This window comes from Battus philenor, unplaced genomic scaffold (assembly GCF_028537555.1).
Source record: "Battus philenor isolate CCGP_79_NKW_IND1 unplaced genomic scaffold, ilBatPhil1.0.hap1 SCAF_28, whole genome shotgun sequence".
NCBI lineage: Eukaryota > Metazoa > Arthropoda > Insecta > Lepidoptera > Papilionidae > Battus > Battus philenor.
The window spans coordinates 3,846,899-3,860,807 of NW_027181691.1; the positions used below are offsets into that span (position 1 = coordinate 3,846,899).

The 13,909-nt window shown below is 32.0% G+C and overlaps 1 protein-coding gene across 1 annotated transcript in view; it reads right to left on the bottom strand.

The window, feature by feature from the left end:
• Window positions 1-863: 863 nt before the first annotated feature.
• osy (oskyddad) overlaps window positions 864-13,909 on the bottom strand; it is a 72,495-nt gene continuing 59,449 nt past the window's right edge. Inside the window, exons 6-16 of the mRNA XM_068769605.1 lie at window positions 13,213-13,306; window positions 11,314-11,499; window positions 8,737-8,978; window positions 7,728-7,971; window positions 7,116-7,293; window positions 6,073-6,188; window positions 5,104-5,174; window positions 4,448-4,545; window positions 3,574-3,741; window positions 1,654-1,761; window positions 864-1,295 (exon numbers count right to left, since the gene is read on the bottom strand). Coding sequence (XP_068625706.1) covers window positions 1,102-1,295; window positions 1,654-1,761; window positions 3,574-3,741; window positions 4,448-4,545; window positions 5,104-5,174; window positions 6,073-6,188; window positions 7,116-7,293; window positions 7,728-7,971; window positions 8,737-8,978; window positions 11,314-11,499; window positions 13,213-13,306 — 1,699 coding nt within the window. The 3' untranslated portion in view covers window positions 864-1,101. The remainder of the gene's footprint in view (window positions 1,296-1,653; window positions 1,762-3,573; window positions 3,742-4,447; window positions 4,546-5,103; window positions 5,175-6,072; window positions 6,189-7,115; window positions 7,294-7,727; window positions 7,972-8,736; window positions 8,979-11,313; window positions 11,500-13,212; window positions 13,307-13,909) is intronic.

A 13,909-nucleotide genomic window follows, 5' to 3' on the forward strand; every position in this document is an offset into this window, starting at 1 on the left:
GCATCAACTTAGCTTAATGATTTAACAAGTGATAATGTAGCTTATGATTGGATTCTCTTCTTGTTCTAACCGATGATCAACTAAGATCAGCTAAGTTGGTTAAAATTAGCTTAACTTAAGTGAGTCTCCAGTTTGTAGTCTGTATATTTTAAAAGCTTAAAAATGTCAATTTATTTCTGTACTATAAATGAATCGACGATATAGTGAGAAGCCATTGGATGTGAGTAGCGCAAGAATGGTCATTGAGGATATCTTTGTGGGAGGCGTATGGCAATGGCCATCTAGAAGTCGACATAATCATCTGTCCACCTTGTTGGTTTGTACGCTACGTTTACCGCCAAATATACGTAGATTTGAATTAAGACAAATTTACAATGCACTTCCTGATCATTTATTTAGCGCAACAATTGCTTACGGAAAGACGACAGGGAGTAGTTTCATCCAACACAAAGAGTGAAATGTTATCACAAACAGAATGACTAACTACAATTGTAATGAGGCGCTTTAGAGCAAATACCTCAGAAGTGTATTAAGATATTTAGGGTGACAAACAACCGTTTCCCTAAACGGACTTAAAATTATACAAGGAGATTCAGTCCACCGATAACTAAAATTATTTAACTCACTTGTCAGAAAATTAACAAATATCGTTAACAACTATTAGAAGTGTTTATGTCATCCGTTGATATTCCCTACATCTTCCTGAAATATGAACCAACAATTAATCGGTCTTTAAAATTAATTGAAACTGATATAAGTCGTATCTTTATAGATATCAATACGATTTTACAAAAACTGTATTTTATGTGCAAATGTGTAAACAATTTTAAATTAAGAAATTTAACCATAATAAACGTTTAAACATTTTATTATTTCGTATTAATTGCATTTGCTACCTTATATCTATAGACTATACTATGTAGGTAACCACGCTAACAAAATCCTATGGCCGTTAAAACTTTTGAAATGATATTGTATTGCAATTATATCACAAGACAAAGTTATTTTTCATATCACATAAGTTATTCATTATTTCCGACTTATTCTAACCCTTATCGCTATAGGTTTAAGATATAATTTCCTATTGTTAATTGGTAAAACTTAACCCTTTTTAAATTTAATGAGCAAAATGCTTAATGTGAGGTATACAACTATCCATATGACAGTTGAAACGAATCCAGAGTAAACAGTTGGAACTGTAACTGTCCACCCACGTTGCAGCATCGAACGCAGGGACTCCGTAGATTTGGTAAGCGGTAGCACGTAGCTGATCCATTGAAGAGTTTTGTGCATACCTGGATAGAAATAAAATATGTGATCAATAAGAACTAAAAACTAAACTTATCCGGCCCACAACATTTTGGATCTAAGACCTCTGCCACAGGATTTAAATTACGAACAGCTGGAGGCGATTAATGAGCTTGTCTCTCCACCTTTTAAGTGAATGTCCTGCGCTTCATTTACCAGTGGTTACCACTCCAGGGTTTAACCCTAAAGTCCAAACGGCCACCTGTTCTACGCGCTACATGACGCCCACTGTCACTTTAACTTACCAATTCTCAAGGCCAAAGCCTCAAAACCTGCGCCCCGCAGAGATGCACCTGCACCGAGTGTAAAGGAGTAAAATAATTAAAAAATATAATCAGTGTTTACCTTCGACCGGCCATATGATTCCGCATAACAACATCATTGGCAAGAAGGAGCCCAGAGCCAAATATGTCGCAGTCCTTTCTGTGTCACAAACACACGAAACGACGAAACCTGAAGCAAATAATGATATCATTATAAAGATAAGCAAATTATTTTGGTTACGGGTTGGTTACTGCTACATACTAATTTTGATACATTTTTTATATATGACCTGGTGGAACCTGATTCTGTGGAGATAAATAAAAACAAAGTTTTTTAACGTTTTAAACGTGGTAAAATATTAATATGATATTGTTTAAATGATAATTTTTGTGTTTAACTGTTAATTACAAAGAGAAGGCAAAATATAAGGAAACATATCTACGTTGCAGTATTTGAGTAAGAACTTACAGAGTATATGTACATTATTTATTTATATAAACAAAATATATTTTTATAAATCGCAGGGAATATTATATGTAGCTTTAAGTAGAAAAATATTTCAAGTAAAGTAAGATTTAAAAGGAACGCCCTCAAGTCAATTCTGGCATCAATTTATATGTTCCCAAGTGTTTTACCAATGCTTTTGACTTTACCATTTTCTACTAAATATCGATGTATAATGTCGATTTAATATATTTTTATGTCGATCTATATAATACGGTTTTAGTTGTTGTTTGTTATTTTGCTGTTTTATAGCTTCTGAGGAAAATTTATAGCTTCGAAAAAAAATCAAAATGTTGTCTTGTTACGGTTAAGTTTATTTAATTGCGTTTAATTATATTAAGTTTTAATTTCGATCTGATTAAAATGAAAAAAAAATGTACTTATTATCAAATTCAGGGTCCAAACTATAACAACTTATACAGATTAAATATAGTTATGGTTCATTATTATGGCAGCTGAGAGATTCCCACAGCAAGTCATAGACCTAAAGATTCCACGACAATCGATCTTGTGCCTCCTGAGCCCAGGATTATGTGTAGTTATAATTAAACTATCTTAGATTAAAACCAATTTGCTTTAATTTAAATTATAACTAATACTGCTTATGGTATTTCTTGCGGTAATAAAAAGAGATCTAATTAGTTCTGATACTATTTACGCAAACAAATTACGATTTACTGTTAAAAATAAATGTTTAAATCAGACTAAACTAATTTCAATTTATTTATTTATTCCATATTTATTTAATTTTCTTTGTTGTAAATACCGGGATACATTTATATGTACCAAAAAGTACAATGGGCGTTCTTATCACAAAAGGCAATCTCTTTCATACAACCATAATAGGGAAAAGGTAGAAGTATAAATAGTGGATAGTAAACGTATACATGTTTTGTACACAAAACAAACATATATACATATGTTTATAACACATATACTTATAATAAATAAGCTATAATACATTAATACGGTATAATACATATTATAAATATAAATAAAAACGTCAAACTAATTTGGATCGCACTTGCTTCAGAAGGAATAATGAGACAAAGAAAGTAAAATAAATGGATTAACGGATAAATAAAAGGTCTAGTTATTAGTTCTTTTCCAAAACCACTTTCTTTAAAATAGATCGTGAGTTAACACGTTTTATGTTTAGAGGTAAATCATTCTGCAATCGCACAGCCTGTGTGGTAAAGAATTTGGCCGTAAACAAAGAAGAAACCCGGCATTTTTTTTAGATTCTCTGATGATTTCAAAGATCTCTCATGTGTATCATGAAAAAATTTAAACCTTGATTTGAGATAAGAGGAGGTAAGCGGATCGAAGAGAATATAGAAGTTCCAGCGAAGCCTTTTTGGGTAACCAATTGAGTTTAACGCAAAATTCCGAAACATGATCATATTTTCTATATATATATAGAAATATATATATATATATATATATATATATATATATATATATATATGTATATTTAATTTTAATTTAGCTACTTACCAAAAGTCATTCCACACAATCCAGTAAGTAGAGTGAGAATTATAACCCAGCCTACAGGACCGTTAATTGTCAGGCCGAAGAAGACGAAACCAAGGATCAACACCATTGCCGTCTGGATCATCATGACAATCATTTGTACCAACACATGGGCGAATAGAATTTCCGTTCCTGGAAGAAAATACAGATTCTTAACATTTCAATTACATTTAAATATCCATCTTCACTCTTAAGAAAAATATTTATTAATTTAACGAGTATCTCACATATTATTATGTTATTTATTACACATATACATTTTGTACAATTCTACAGTAAACTTTATTTGTTTCATTTCATTTGCTGATCTTCAAAGGAAATTATATTATACATTTTGTATATTTGCTACAAGTATTCCTCACTAGTATTCGCTTGACGCTTCAATTTATTATATATAAAAGTAATATTTATATAAGTAATTTTTGTAAAATTCAAAAGATCCATATTTATCACCAAAATTATTGAGAAGCAATCACTAAGGGATTGATAAATTACTAAAACCTAAGCAATTTTATTAAAACCCAAGTAACAATGATAATTAATAAATTTTGAATCTTGTTTCAATATTACATAACATTGCACACAGGTCCAAGATGTTATTTCTAAGTTCAATCTATGAGACAAGCTTTGCCTAGTGTATTATTTATCAAGCAGTTTAATATTATGATAAAGAATATATTATTATTATTATTATTATGAATGATCGTAAGGATATTTTCAACAAAAAAAAATATTTCATTGAAAAATTTATCAATGAAAAAATTATATTGTTCGAGAGAACAACATACTTTGTAGTCATGTTTATAATTTATGAAATATGTAATTTATATTTAATTACCAGTAATTCCAGACACCAAGGACCTTTCCATTATACCTTCGTTACGTTCCGCTAACATAGAAACAGAAGTCAGGGCGACTGCTAAGAAGAAAATAATCCTGTAAAAAGAATATACTGTTGAATTTAAAATATATAGTTTCGTCCAATATTCTTCAAAACCAAAAGACGAAGCACGGCCAACGCGCGATATCAGTGATGATACATGTTCTCTCACTTCAGACTTCACGGACATCTCATTAAGTGTGCTTTGCCTGGGATTTCTCTACGAGATATAGTCTGAAATAAGGAGATCCGTAGACGAACGAAAGTGACCGACACAGCTTAGCAGATTGGCAACGTTAATTGTTAGTGGCCAGACCACATAGCACGTATAGCCGATGGCTCCTGGGGTTAAAGTCCTAGAGCTGGGACCACGATCTAGCAAACACAGCCTAGTAAGTCTGCTCACAAGGTTATCAGAAGAAGCTAGATTTAGACTGGTTCCAAATGCAATCAAAAGGAGACGGGTACGTTCAGCAATGGAGGTCCAACGGTTGAAATGATGATGATTGAATTTAAATATTTCGCAACTTTGACCATTATATCAGTACGAATAAAAACTTCAAAAACTATCTTGAATAACTTAACACGACAAAAAAACATTTATGTATGCTTACGTCAATATGACTCCTGGACCAGCGAAGTCGGTAAAATTCGGATCTTCCAGACCGTAAATTGGTTTGTTAAACTAAAACAAAAAGTAAGTTAGTAACAATATGTAAATATTAGAGCTAATTTTGCATATTTATGAATGAACACAGTGGATAATTTTACCAAAAATGATGATTTTATGTTTATTTTAGTTTACTTGAGAAACAAAGCAAAAGTATAATTTATTAATTTCTTTCGACTTCTTATTTTTCTATGTATTTTGTATTCTCACGTTTCTTAGTTTATGCATTAGTATGTGAGTCCTCATTATGTATTCCAGAGCCCAGCAAATTCTTAGTCTTAGACAACTTCATGTTAAATATTACGTGAAATAACATCAAGTTCGAGTTTCGCAATTAAAATATAATTACTTATAACTGTTCTATTGTAATGCCACTACTGCGTATATAATATTTATTTACCATGCTAAATTATATCCAGAAACTTTTATTAAAACTTTATAAAGTGTTGCTCCTAAAAAAAATCACTGTGTTAATACAAAACCACAAATCCCTATAATATTGACGGTCAATTGTTCTTGTCTACATTTTTTTCAATGTGCACTAAATTGAAACGACAGTGCGCATTTCACACAGCGCAGAATAAATAACCGCTAAGGCTGATACTGGAGAAGAGACCACAGCGCCAACCAAGCGCAGTATGGTACGTTTACCTGTTAATTGGACCAACCTCGCTTAGATCATCAGCAAAGCTAATCTTAAATCATAATTACTCAACTACCACTGTTTTAGCCAATCCAGTTTTATAACATAGGAAAGTGGGAAAAACCAATGAGAGATTTCACTTGTTAGGTAGACCGGGTAATCGATGGATACAGGTAACGTAAGACTACTAACTGTGGCGTTCTTTGGCGGAAGCCTTCGCTTTGTATGGGCGTCTACTAAAAAAAATTAGAAAAAGAAGGAGAGACTTACATGGATAGGTAACGTCATTATGGTTTTAGGCAAATTGCAAATTTCCGCCAACTGCTCGGCCGCCGAAACGAACGCTAGTTGAAGCTCCCTGACCAACATCCACTCCACCTGTTTATCTGAAAACATTATACACATTTATTAATTATACCGTTATCATTTCTATATTACCTTTATCGATCAATTTATCGTGTTTAACAATTTTCGTTAAATAGATTTTATAATAAAGGGAAAAAGTGAGTAAAGCAAGTAAATAAAAAAGAGAATAAAGGAAGAATTTTTATTCCCAAGAACAAATTTGGTCATAACATGATTATATTTTTAGTAATGATTATTTTACTTTTAATAATATGCTAGTCTAATTATTGTCTTGTACTTAAATAAAAAAAATAGATTAGATATGCTGTTGGAGAGTGTGTTAAAATTATTGAGTTTCTACGAAAAATGATGTTGCAAAATGAATATAATATATTCTGTTTAATCAAAGAATCATAAAAGAGCAGGATGTGTCGTTATGTTAATGCAAAGTCAAAGCACTGCTCGTTAGTTTACATAAAAGAACGTATTTTGTAGATCTTTTTTAAACATGCCGTTTGCACCTGATATTAAGATGCATAGCAAGCATACCTTTTTGTAAATTTTCATACGTGAGTTTGAGTCCAAAAATTACGTTTTTTTTAACGAGTTTTACTACATTACAATATTAATCCGATAACGACAAGTATTAAAACAATTGTCGACCGGATTAAAAGCGTAATTTGCTTACATCAGAATAATGTTATAATGGTTTATGTGTTGAAAGGTATAAAAGTGGAATTTTCCTACGAATATTCATCTAATAACGACAATGTTTAAAACAAGGTTGATTATTTTACAATATTGTTTACCTATGATAGTTTAAGTTTAAAATAGATGTGATATATCACATTTATTTTCAAACAAAGATGATTTTTTTACGTCACGATTATCGACCAAAAATAACTGTAATCTTTACAAATGAAGCTTCATTGTTACTTAATACTGAATAGCATTCTCTAAATATTTACCAGTATCATCCATATGTGTTTCCATAGCTGAATTCAAAATGGTTCCGTCGTCAGCGTGCCGAGGGTCCGTTACTCTTTGTTGAAGACTTTCAGAGAAATTAGCAGGGAACACTAAAACAACACGAGCCTTCCCTCTCATGGCGTCGCTCATCGCTTGTTCTTTGGTTGAATAGTATATCTGCAAGTATTCTTTAGTTTTAGCACAACTTTACATCTTTATTTTTTAAAACCAACTTTTTATTTAAGATATTTTACAACGTGTACTTTTATTCTTAGCCTGAAATGTTAATGAATATATTTACTTGTTAAAAATTGCACCTTATTCTAGTACGTCATTGGCAGCATCCGTCTCATTGAATAAAAAAATAAACTCAAATTAAAAATTGTACTACCACATATGCAACTATTATTAAGTTTGTGTACAACCTTGAAGTTTGTTTGTGCGTGTGTGTTTAAGTGTTTAAAGATTTTAAATTGCATATACTATGCATCTTGTGGCACTGATAAAATAACAAAGGACAGATGAAAAAATAAAATAAGTAATTTAATTGTTATAAACACAAAAATTATACGTATACCAATAAATAAATTAAAGAGACAAAAATAACTTACTAAATTAGATTGACGTTTCGAGAGATAATCCAGGAATCGACAGCTAAACCTGGTCAAGTTCCACTCGTAAGTTACCGGGTCTTGTGGACAGTAGTTCTTGTCGTAATCGCATGTAGTCATCGAGCTGTTAGGACCTAATTCATAGTTGACAACTGCGAATGGCAAGCCGATGGGATTGTGTCCGATAGCGAGACAAAATAGTACCATCTGCGATACTGGCAGGCCGATAATAAATGCAAGGAGACTGAAAAAAAAAACATGTTATAATATGTCTATACGGGTAACAGTGCAAAATTGAAATCTCGGAATGATATAAAACAATGTCAATGTTAATAATAAACAGTTTTTTTTACATAACAAAATAAATAAAAAAAATTATTACAATCTTCATTAGTTCAAAATCTTATTTTTTATTATTTTTTAGGAGGCCTATATCTTAAGAGACAATATAAGAAACGAACAGAAATTAATGGCTTTAATATTTGTTGCGTCGATGAAGGCTTTTTTATTTATATATATTTTTTAATTTATCACTTCTGTTATTATTATTTAAAAAGCCGTCAAAAATTATGTGTAGATATATTATCTTTTATAAGAACAAACAGTTTAATTATTGTATTCATATTTATAAATATATAAATAGAATCAAATTCCGGATACTATGTCACAAATTTCCCATTGTGACTGCCTTAAACAAGTAATACGTTAACCATCATCATTATTATCATCATCATCAAATCAAATGATAAACGGCCACAGGTCGCTGACCGTTCTTGCCTGCCCGAATCCAATGACTTCGCGCTTTTCGTGTCGCTTTATTGTGTCGTTTGTCCACCTAATGGGGGGCATACCTACTCCGCTTCTAGCAATTTAAACTATAACATTTACATAGATACAGCAATATTTATCAATTATTTATTGATGTAATATATACGATAAAGTATACGATAATAAATTTAGCTACTCCTGGTGGCCCTTTTCAAACAATATAAACAATAATATTACTTACCCAAAGTTTCTAAACAGCGTAAGGAAATTCTTCCAGATTAATGCTCTCATGTGATGCAGTTTCATTGGCTTAATCCGCTCTATGCATCCAGTTGGAGGTTCTTCTGGAGGTAAAGCCTCCACTGGGGCAATTATATCCGTCGCCACTACCACCCGGGATTTGCTGCTCATTGAAACGTTGTCTCCAAATTCACCAGATATCTCTCCTATCTCTGCTTCTTCTAAGTCAATCGCCGCCGGATCCTGGTGGATTTAGGATATATCTATTTCAATACATTTTATATAGATAATATATAAAAACATTAAGCCTGTTTTATCATCCTCATCATTTCAACCGTAGGACGACCACTGAAAGACATAAGCCTACCCCATACCTTCAGAATCGGCTGAAAGCGGTCAACACCTAATCTCTTCCGACGACTTGCCTGTCCATCTTTCACAGCGTTTCGCAATTCGTGTTCTTTACTCCTAAACCTTAAGGTGCTAGCAGCTAATCCGCTCCGCTAATTCGATTGCTTTCGTTCGTCGAAGCCTATTTAGTTTAAATCAATCCCTTTCTATCTAGTTTCTATGCGCAATATCATGCATGTGATACCCGTCAGGGTTAACCCAAACGGGTTATGCCGGACTCCTATCTGCTAATATCCCATGTTGTTCTCCTAAGGCCGCATACAAGCCGGTAGACGCGAGAAGAATTTATAATTTATTTTTACTACTAGAAATTAGTCACATTTACCCATAGGGTATCATTTATGCTGGACTTAACGTGGAACGCGTGGTGCAGAACTAAACGATACACAAATGATAAAGTTATCAAGTCTATATACCTAATAATATTAATAAATTAAATAAAAATAGCGAAGTACACAATACTAGCATTAGAAATAAAGATAAACTTGTTGTATCAGATTTCTTTTGTGAAATATTCTTTTGTGTGTACACTGTTTTTATATTTAATTTACATTACACTCCCGTGTAATGTCATTTTTATGTCATGCAATAAATCTTTGCTTTTTATTAAACTTCTTAAAAATTCTATTATACTATTAAAGAACTTTAAAGTGATAATAAAACGGGAATAGTTTTTTCTATTACTGTTAAGGATTTTGTAAAAGAAACCACTGAAACAAACTTCTAAATTTGTTGTCGGTGCTCAGATTGGGGCGCTTTTGGAACCTGTATAGCTATAAGTAGAAGTAATGATCCTATGTGAATAATAATAAACGAAGCAAAGATTGAATTGATAATTTATCGGCGAGCAAGAAAAATTTGCCTAAACATACAGAAGCTTGCTTTTAATTTGCCTAAACCTCGTACCTCGTGGTAAACCAATATTTGTTTAGGCTCAAATCATTGATCAGTTGTTTGTTGAGCTTTTTTAACGATTCAGGGCGCACAGTATTTTCTTAACGAATCTCACAAAGAAACAATTCAACAGAGCGATTCTATTACATTTCTATTTTTTACAAATAAATAAAGTTTTACAATAGAAACTATTGTTCACTTAAAAATAGTTTCAACACAAATTTGGATTCCAATTAAATTCGGCTAAAAGTCATGGTTTTAACAAAGCAAAAAAATAAATATTCCGGGAATTACAGCATAGCTAAAGCTTTTTTAAAATACGATTTTCATTTACAATTTAACTGTTTTTTCATATTCAATTTCAAATCCATATTTCAACGTACGATAGATTACCAGCTGATCAAATAATGCCCCAGACCTGAGAAGAACAGCGGCAGGAAATTAAGCAGGAGTACATTTTTTTCTTTTCGTCGTCTCAGGTCAAAGTCCAAACATATGAGAGGATATATCACAATCGCCACGCCTAGCGGGTGGGTCGGCGATAGCGTAGTGTCGCTTTATGTTACACAGAGGACACTGCTATCAATCCTATAATAACTTGTTTTTGAACCGTGGCATACTTTACATACAATACTTTATAATTAATGCACATAGTGTGAATTTTTAAAGATTGTATCCCGGACTTATCGAACTCGCGACATGACGATCTCAAGTCTCAGCCCTCTACCACTGGGCTACCACTCAACATATATTTTATTAGTTATACAAAATTATATATTTTGTAAACATTGAAATAGCCCTACGGCGAACACATCATTCCCAAGGTAAGCTACTTTTTTTCAAATTATTTACATTAAAATTTAGCACACAAACGTTTTAACATTTTTTTAAAAATGTAGTTAATGAAAAGTTTCTTAACCATATCTTGTATCCTATTGTAAGATGTTTAGACAGCCTACAGAAAGGTTTTAAACTTTAGCTTCCGAGGAAAATCGGTAATATTTTTGTGGATACAATTTATTTTCATGCGCATGTCGAGAAGCAACAAACAATGTTTAAATTTTAAATATATCATATAACTTCGCTATTTACTCGCTAATTTTATACAATTTTTTTGACGAATTTTACGACTGAAGGCAAGTTTTTCTACCTTCATATTGAATGGAGATAATTAATTACTTTTAAAACATTAAATATATATACATCTATTCTATTCACTTATGCATATATTACTATAATACAAGAGTAGTTTCTTCTAAAACAGGACGCTTACCGGTATAGAGGGTAGTTCAACCTTTTCCACCACATTAGCAAGGATGCTGGAGCGTCGGCGTTTTCCCAAGTTCTGCAGAACTGCCAACTTGAGGAAGACATCTTCTAAACTCTCAGCTTGATAACGACGAATCAACTCACTTGGTGATTCTTCGGCAAGGAATCTACCGCCACGCATCAATCCTATCTGTAAGCAAATACAACTATTAATAATATCTAATTAATTATTCAATTTGCGGTCAAATAAAATCAAGTAACTAAAATACATCTACAGGATAATTAGTTTTAGGTCTAAAAGCCTTAAATATGTGAATCTATAGCTTATTTGTCAGCAAAACACAGAAATAAACACTAGTTCATTTTTTTGTATTACAGTATGACATCTCAATAACTACTGGCAGGATAAAGTCTGCAGTAAACAATAATAAATTTTAATATGTAATAATTAGAATTTTGTAAACACTTTTTGTCGTTGTATTATCATTACTTTGTTTGTAATTTTTGTAACCATTGAATTTTGGATAGGATGTGGCATACATGAATTAAACATAAAGGAGTTACATAGTCTCATCTTTAAAGCTTTCATGCTTAAAACCAATCATCCCGTATAAACAAAAATTAATTTATAATTAGTTTAGCTATGCGCAAAACTTGTGAAAAGCCTTACAAATTCATATATATTAATGCTAGGTTCTTGTGGAAAGAAACATCACATATCTCTCTCATTACAAACTATCGGATAAATTAGAATGTCTCACTAGCAGTCAAATGTTTAACGTTAGTCAAAAAACAAAAGTGTACGATTTGTAAATGTTATGTTTGTAAATAGTAGTTGTTTATTATTATGTTATTAAATCAATATAGATATTATAATAAAGTCATCAGCCGACAGAGGTCCACTGCAAGGCCTCTTCCGAAGATCGCCTCGATGACCGACCTTACAGAGTGACATCTTTCATTCGTTTGAGCCCATAGACGCCCAAAGCTTCTCTCAAAGATATTTATGGGTTATTTACAATAATCGCCACGCTTGGCAAGGGTTTCGCGAACACATTACGGTACCCAGAGGACGCTGCTGCCCATCTTCTGGAAACTTGTTTGTGAGCACTGGCAATCCTATTTAATAAATGCATAAACTGTAAATAAAATAAAATTGTGTCCGGGCATCGAATCCGTGACCTACGATCGCAAATCTCAGGCCTCTATCGCTCGGCTACCACTGCTCAAAAAGCTCTTATTAAAGGTATTTTTGTATACAGAGAAAGCTCTTTATTTGCGCTTCCGTCATTCGTGTTTTCTCTATTCACGGATAAAAATAACCTAATTCCCATATTTGCGGCTAAAAATTTCTTTATTCGCGGATCTAATAAGTACATGCATAATAAGGAAAGGATTCCAATAGGTATGCAACCATTGCTTAAGCCTTAAGATAATTAATCAAAATGTTCAGAAACTTCAATTAAATTCGTTTTTATACAAAAGTTTTTTTTTATTTTGTCACCTGGAAACGTGTCCTCTGTACATCCTCTGTCCCATATACATTACCATTCCGTATTCACGGTTTATGTATTCCCGGCATATTTATGGAACAAATACCGCGCTAATAAGGACTTTATATCTATATAAAATTTCATTATCACTAACGTATATCCTGATAAAGGTGAATACAGGTCATTTTGCCATTTTTTTTTTTGCTATTGTGTTCACTTCTCCACCATATGGTCATTTTGACCATGTCCTCACAACAAATTAACATCTTTCAGATTACCATAAACAAACGTCCGCCCAGAAATATTCCTACCACTAGCCATCGCTCATTGCAGCTAATTTAATAACAATATCGGCTATTACTGCTATATGACTAATGTAATGTAATTTAAACAGACACATATATACTTACTATGTTTGCTTGTTTGGTTTCGTCAATGTAATGTGTTGTGATAATCACAGTAGTTCGGCCGCCTTTAGTTATCTCCACTAGATGATCCCAGATACTATAAAATAATAATAAATAAGTTCTTTGTTAACCGTTACAAAAATATAAATTAAATATTTAAACAAATATGTTTTCATTTATTATTACTCTTATATTGATAGGGTGGTAATTTTATTCTATAAATATGTAGTTTTAATATTATTTTTACTTAAATATTTCATATAGTACTGGTGCCTCTGTGGTAAATAGGTCGCAGTCGAATGACACTACTTCACTTTTTTACTACCCTACATTATGTTTTTTTACTTACTTATAAAAATGAAATTCATATTAATGTATATAAAAAATAATTTGATAATATATTACTGTGAACAAAACTTGAGAACGGCTATACCTATACGCCATTTTTTTCATATTTCAGTTAAGTCACTTTTAAGGAGTTCTAATGGAGAAAAAAAAAACAAGAAAAATAGAACAATATACATCCTCTTTTCCTATTCAAACCACAACATATAGTGTACCATAACACATAATGTATGAAACAGAAAAATAGTAGTTTTTTCTAAGTATTGGACTACGCCAGGCTAATAATTTTTAAAATAACGAAGATTACGAATCTTCTTACTTCACAGAAAACAGACAAATCACCGACCTTGTATCG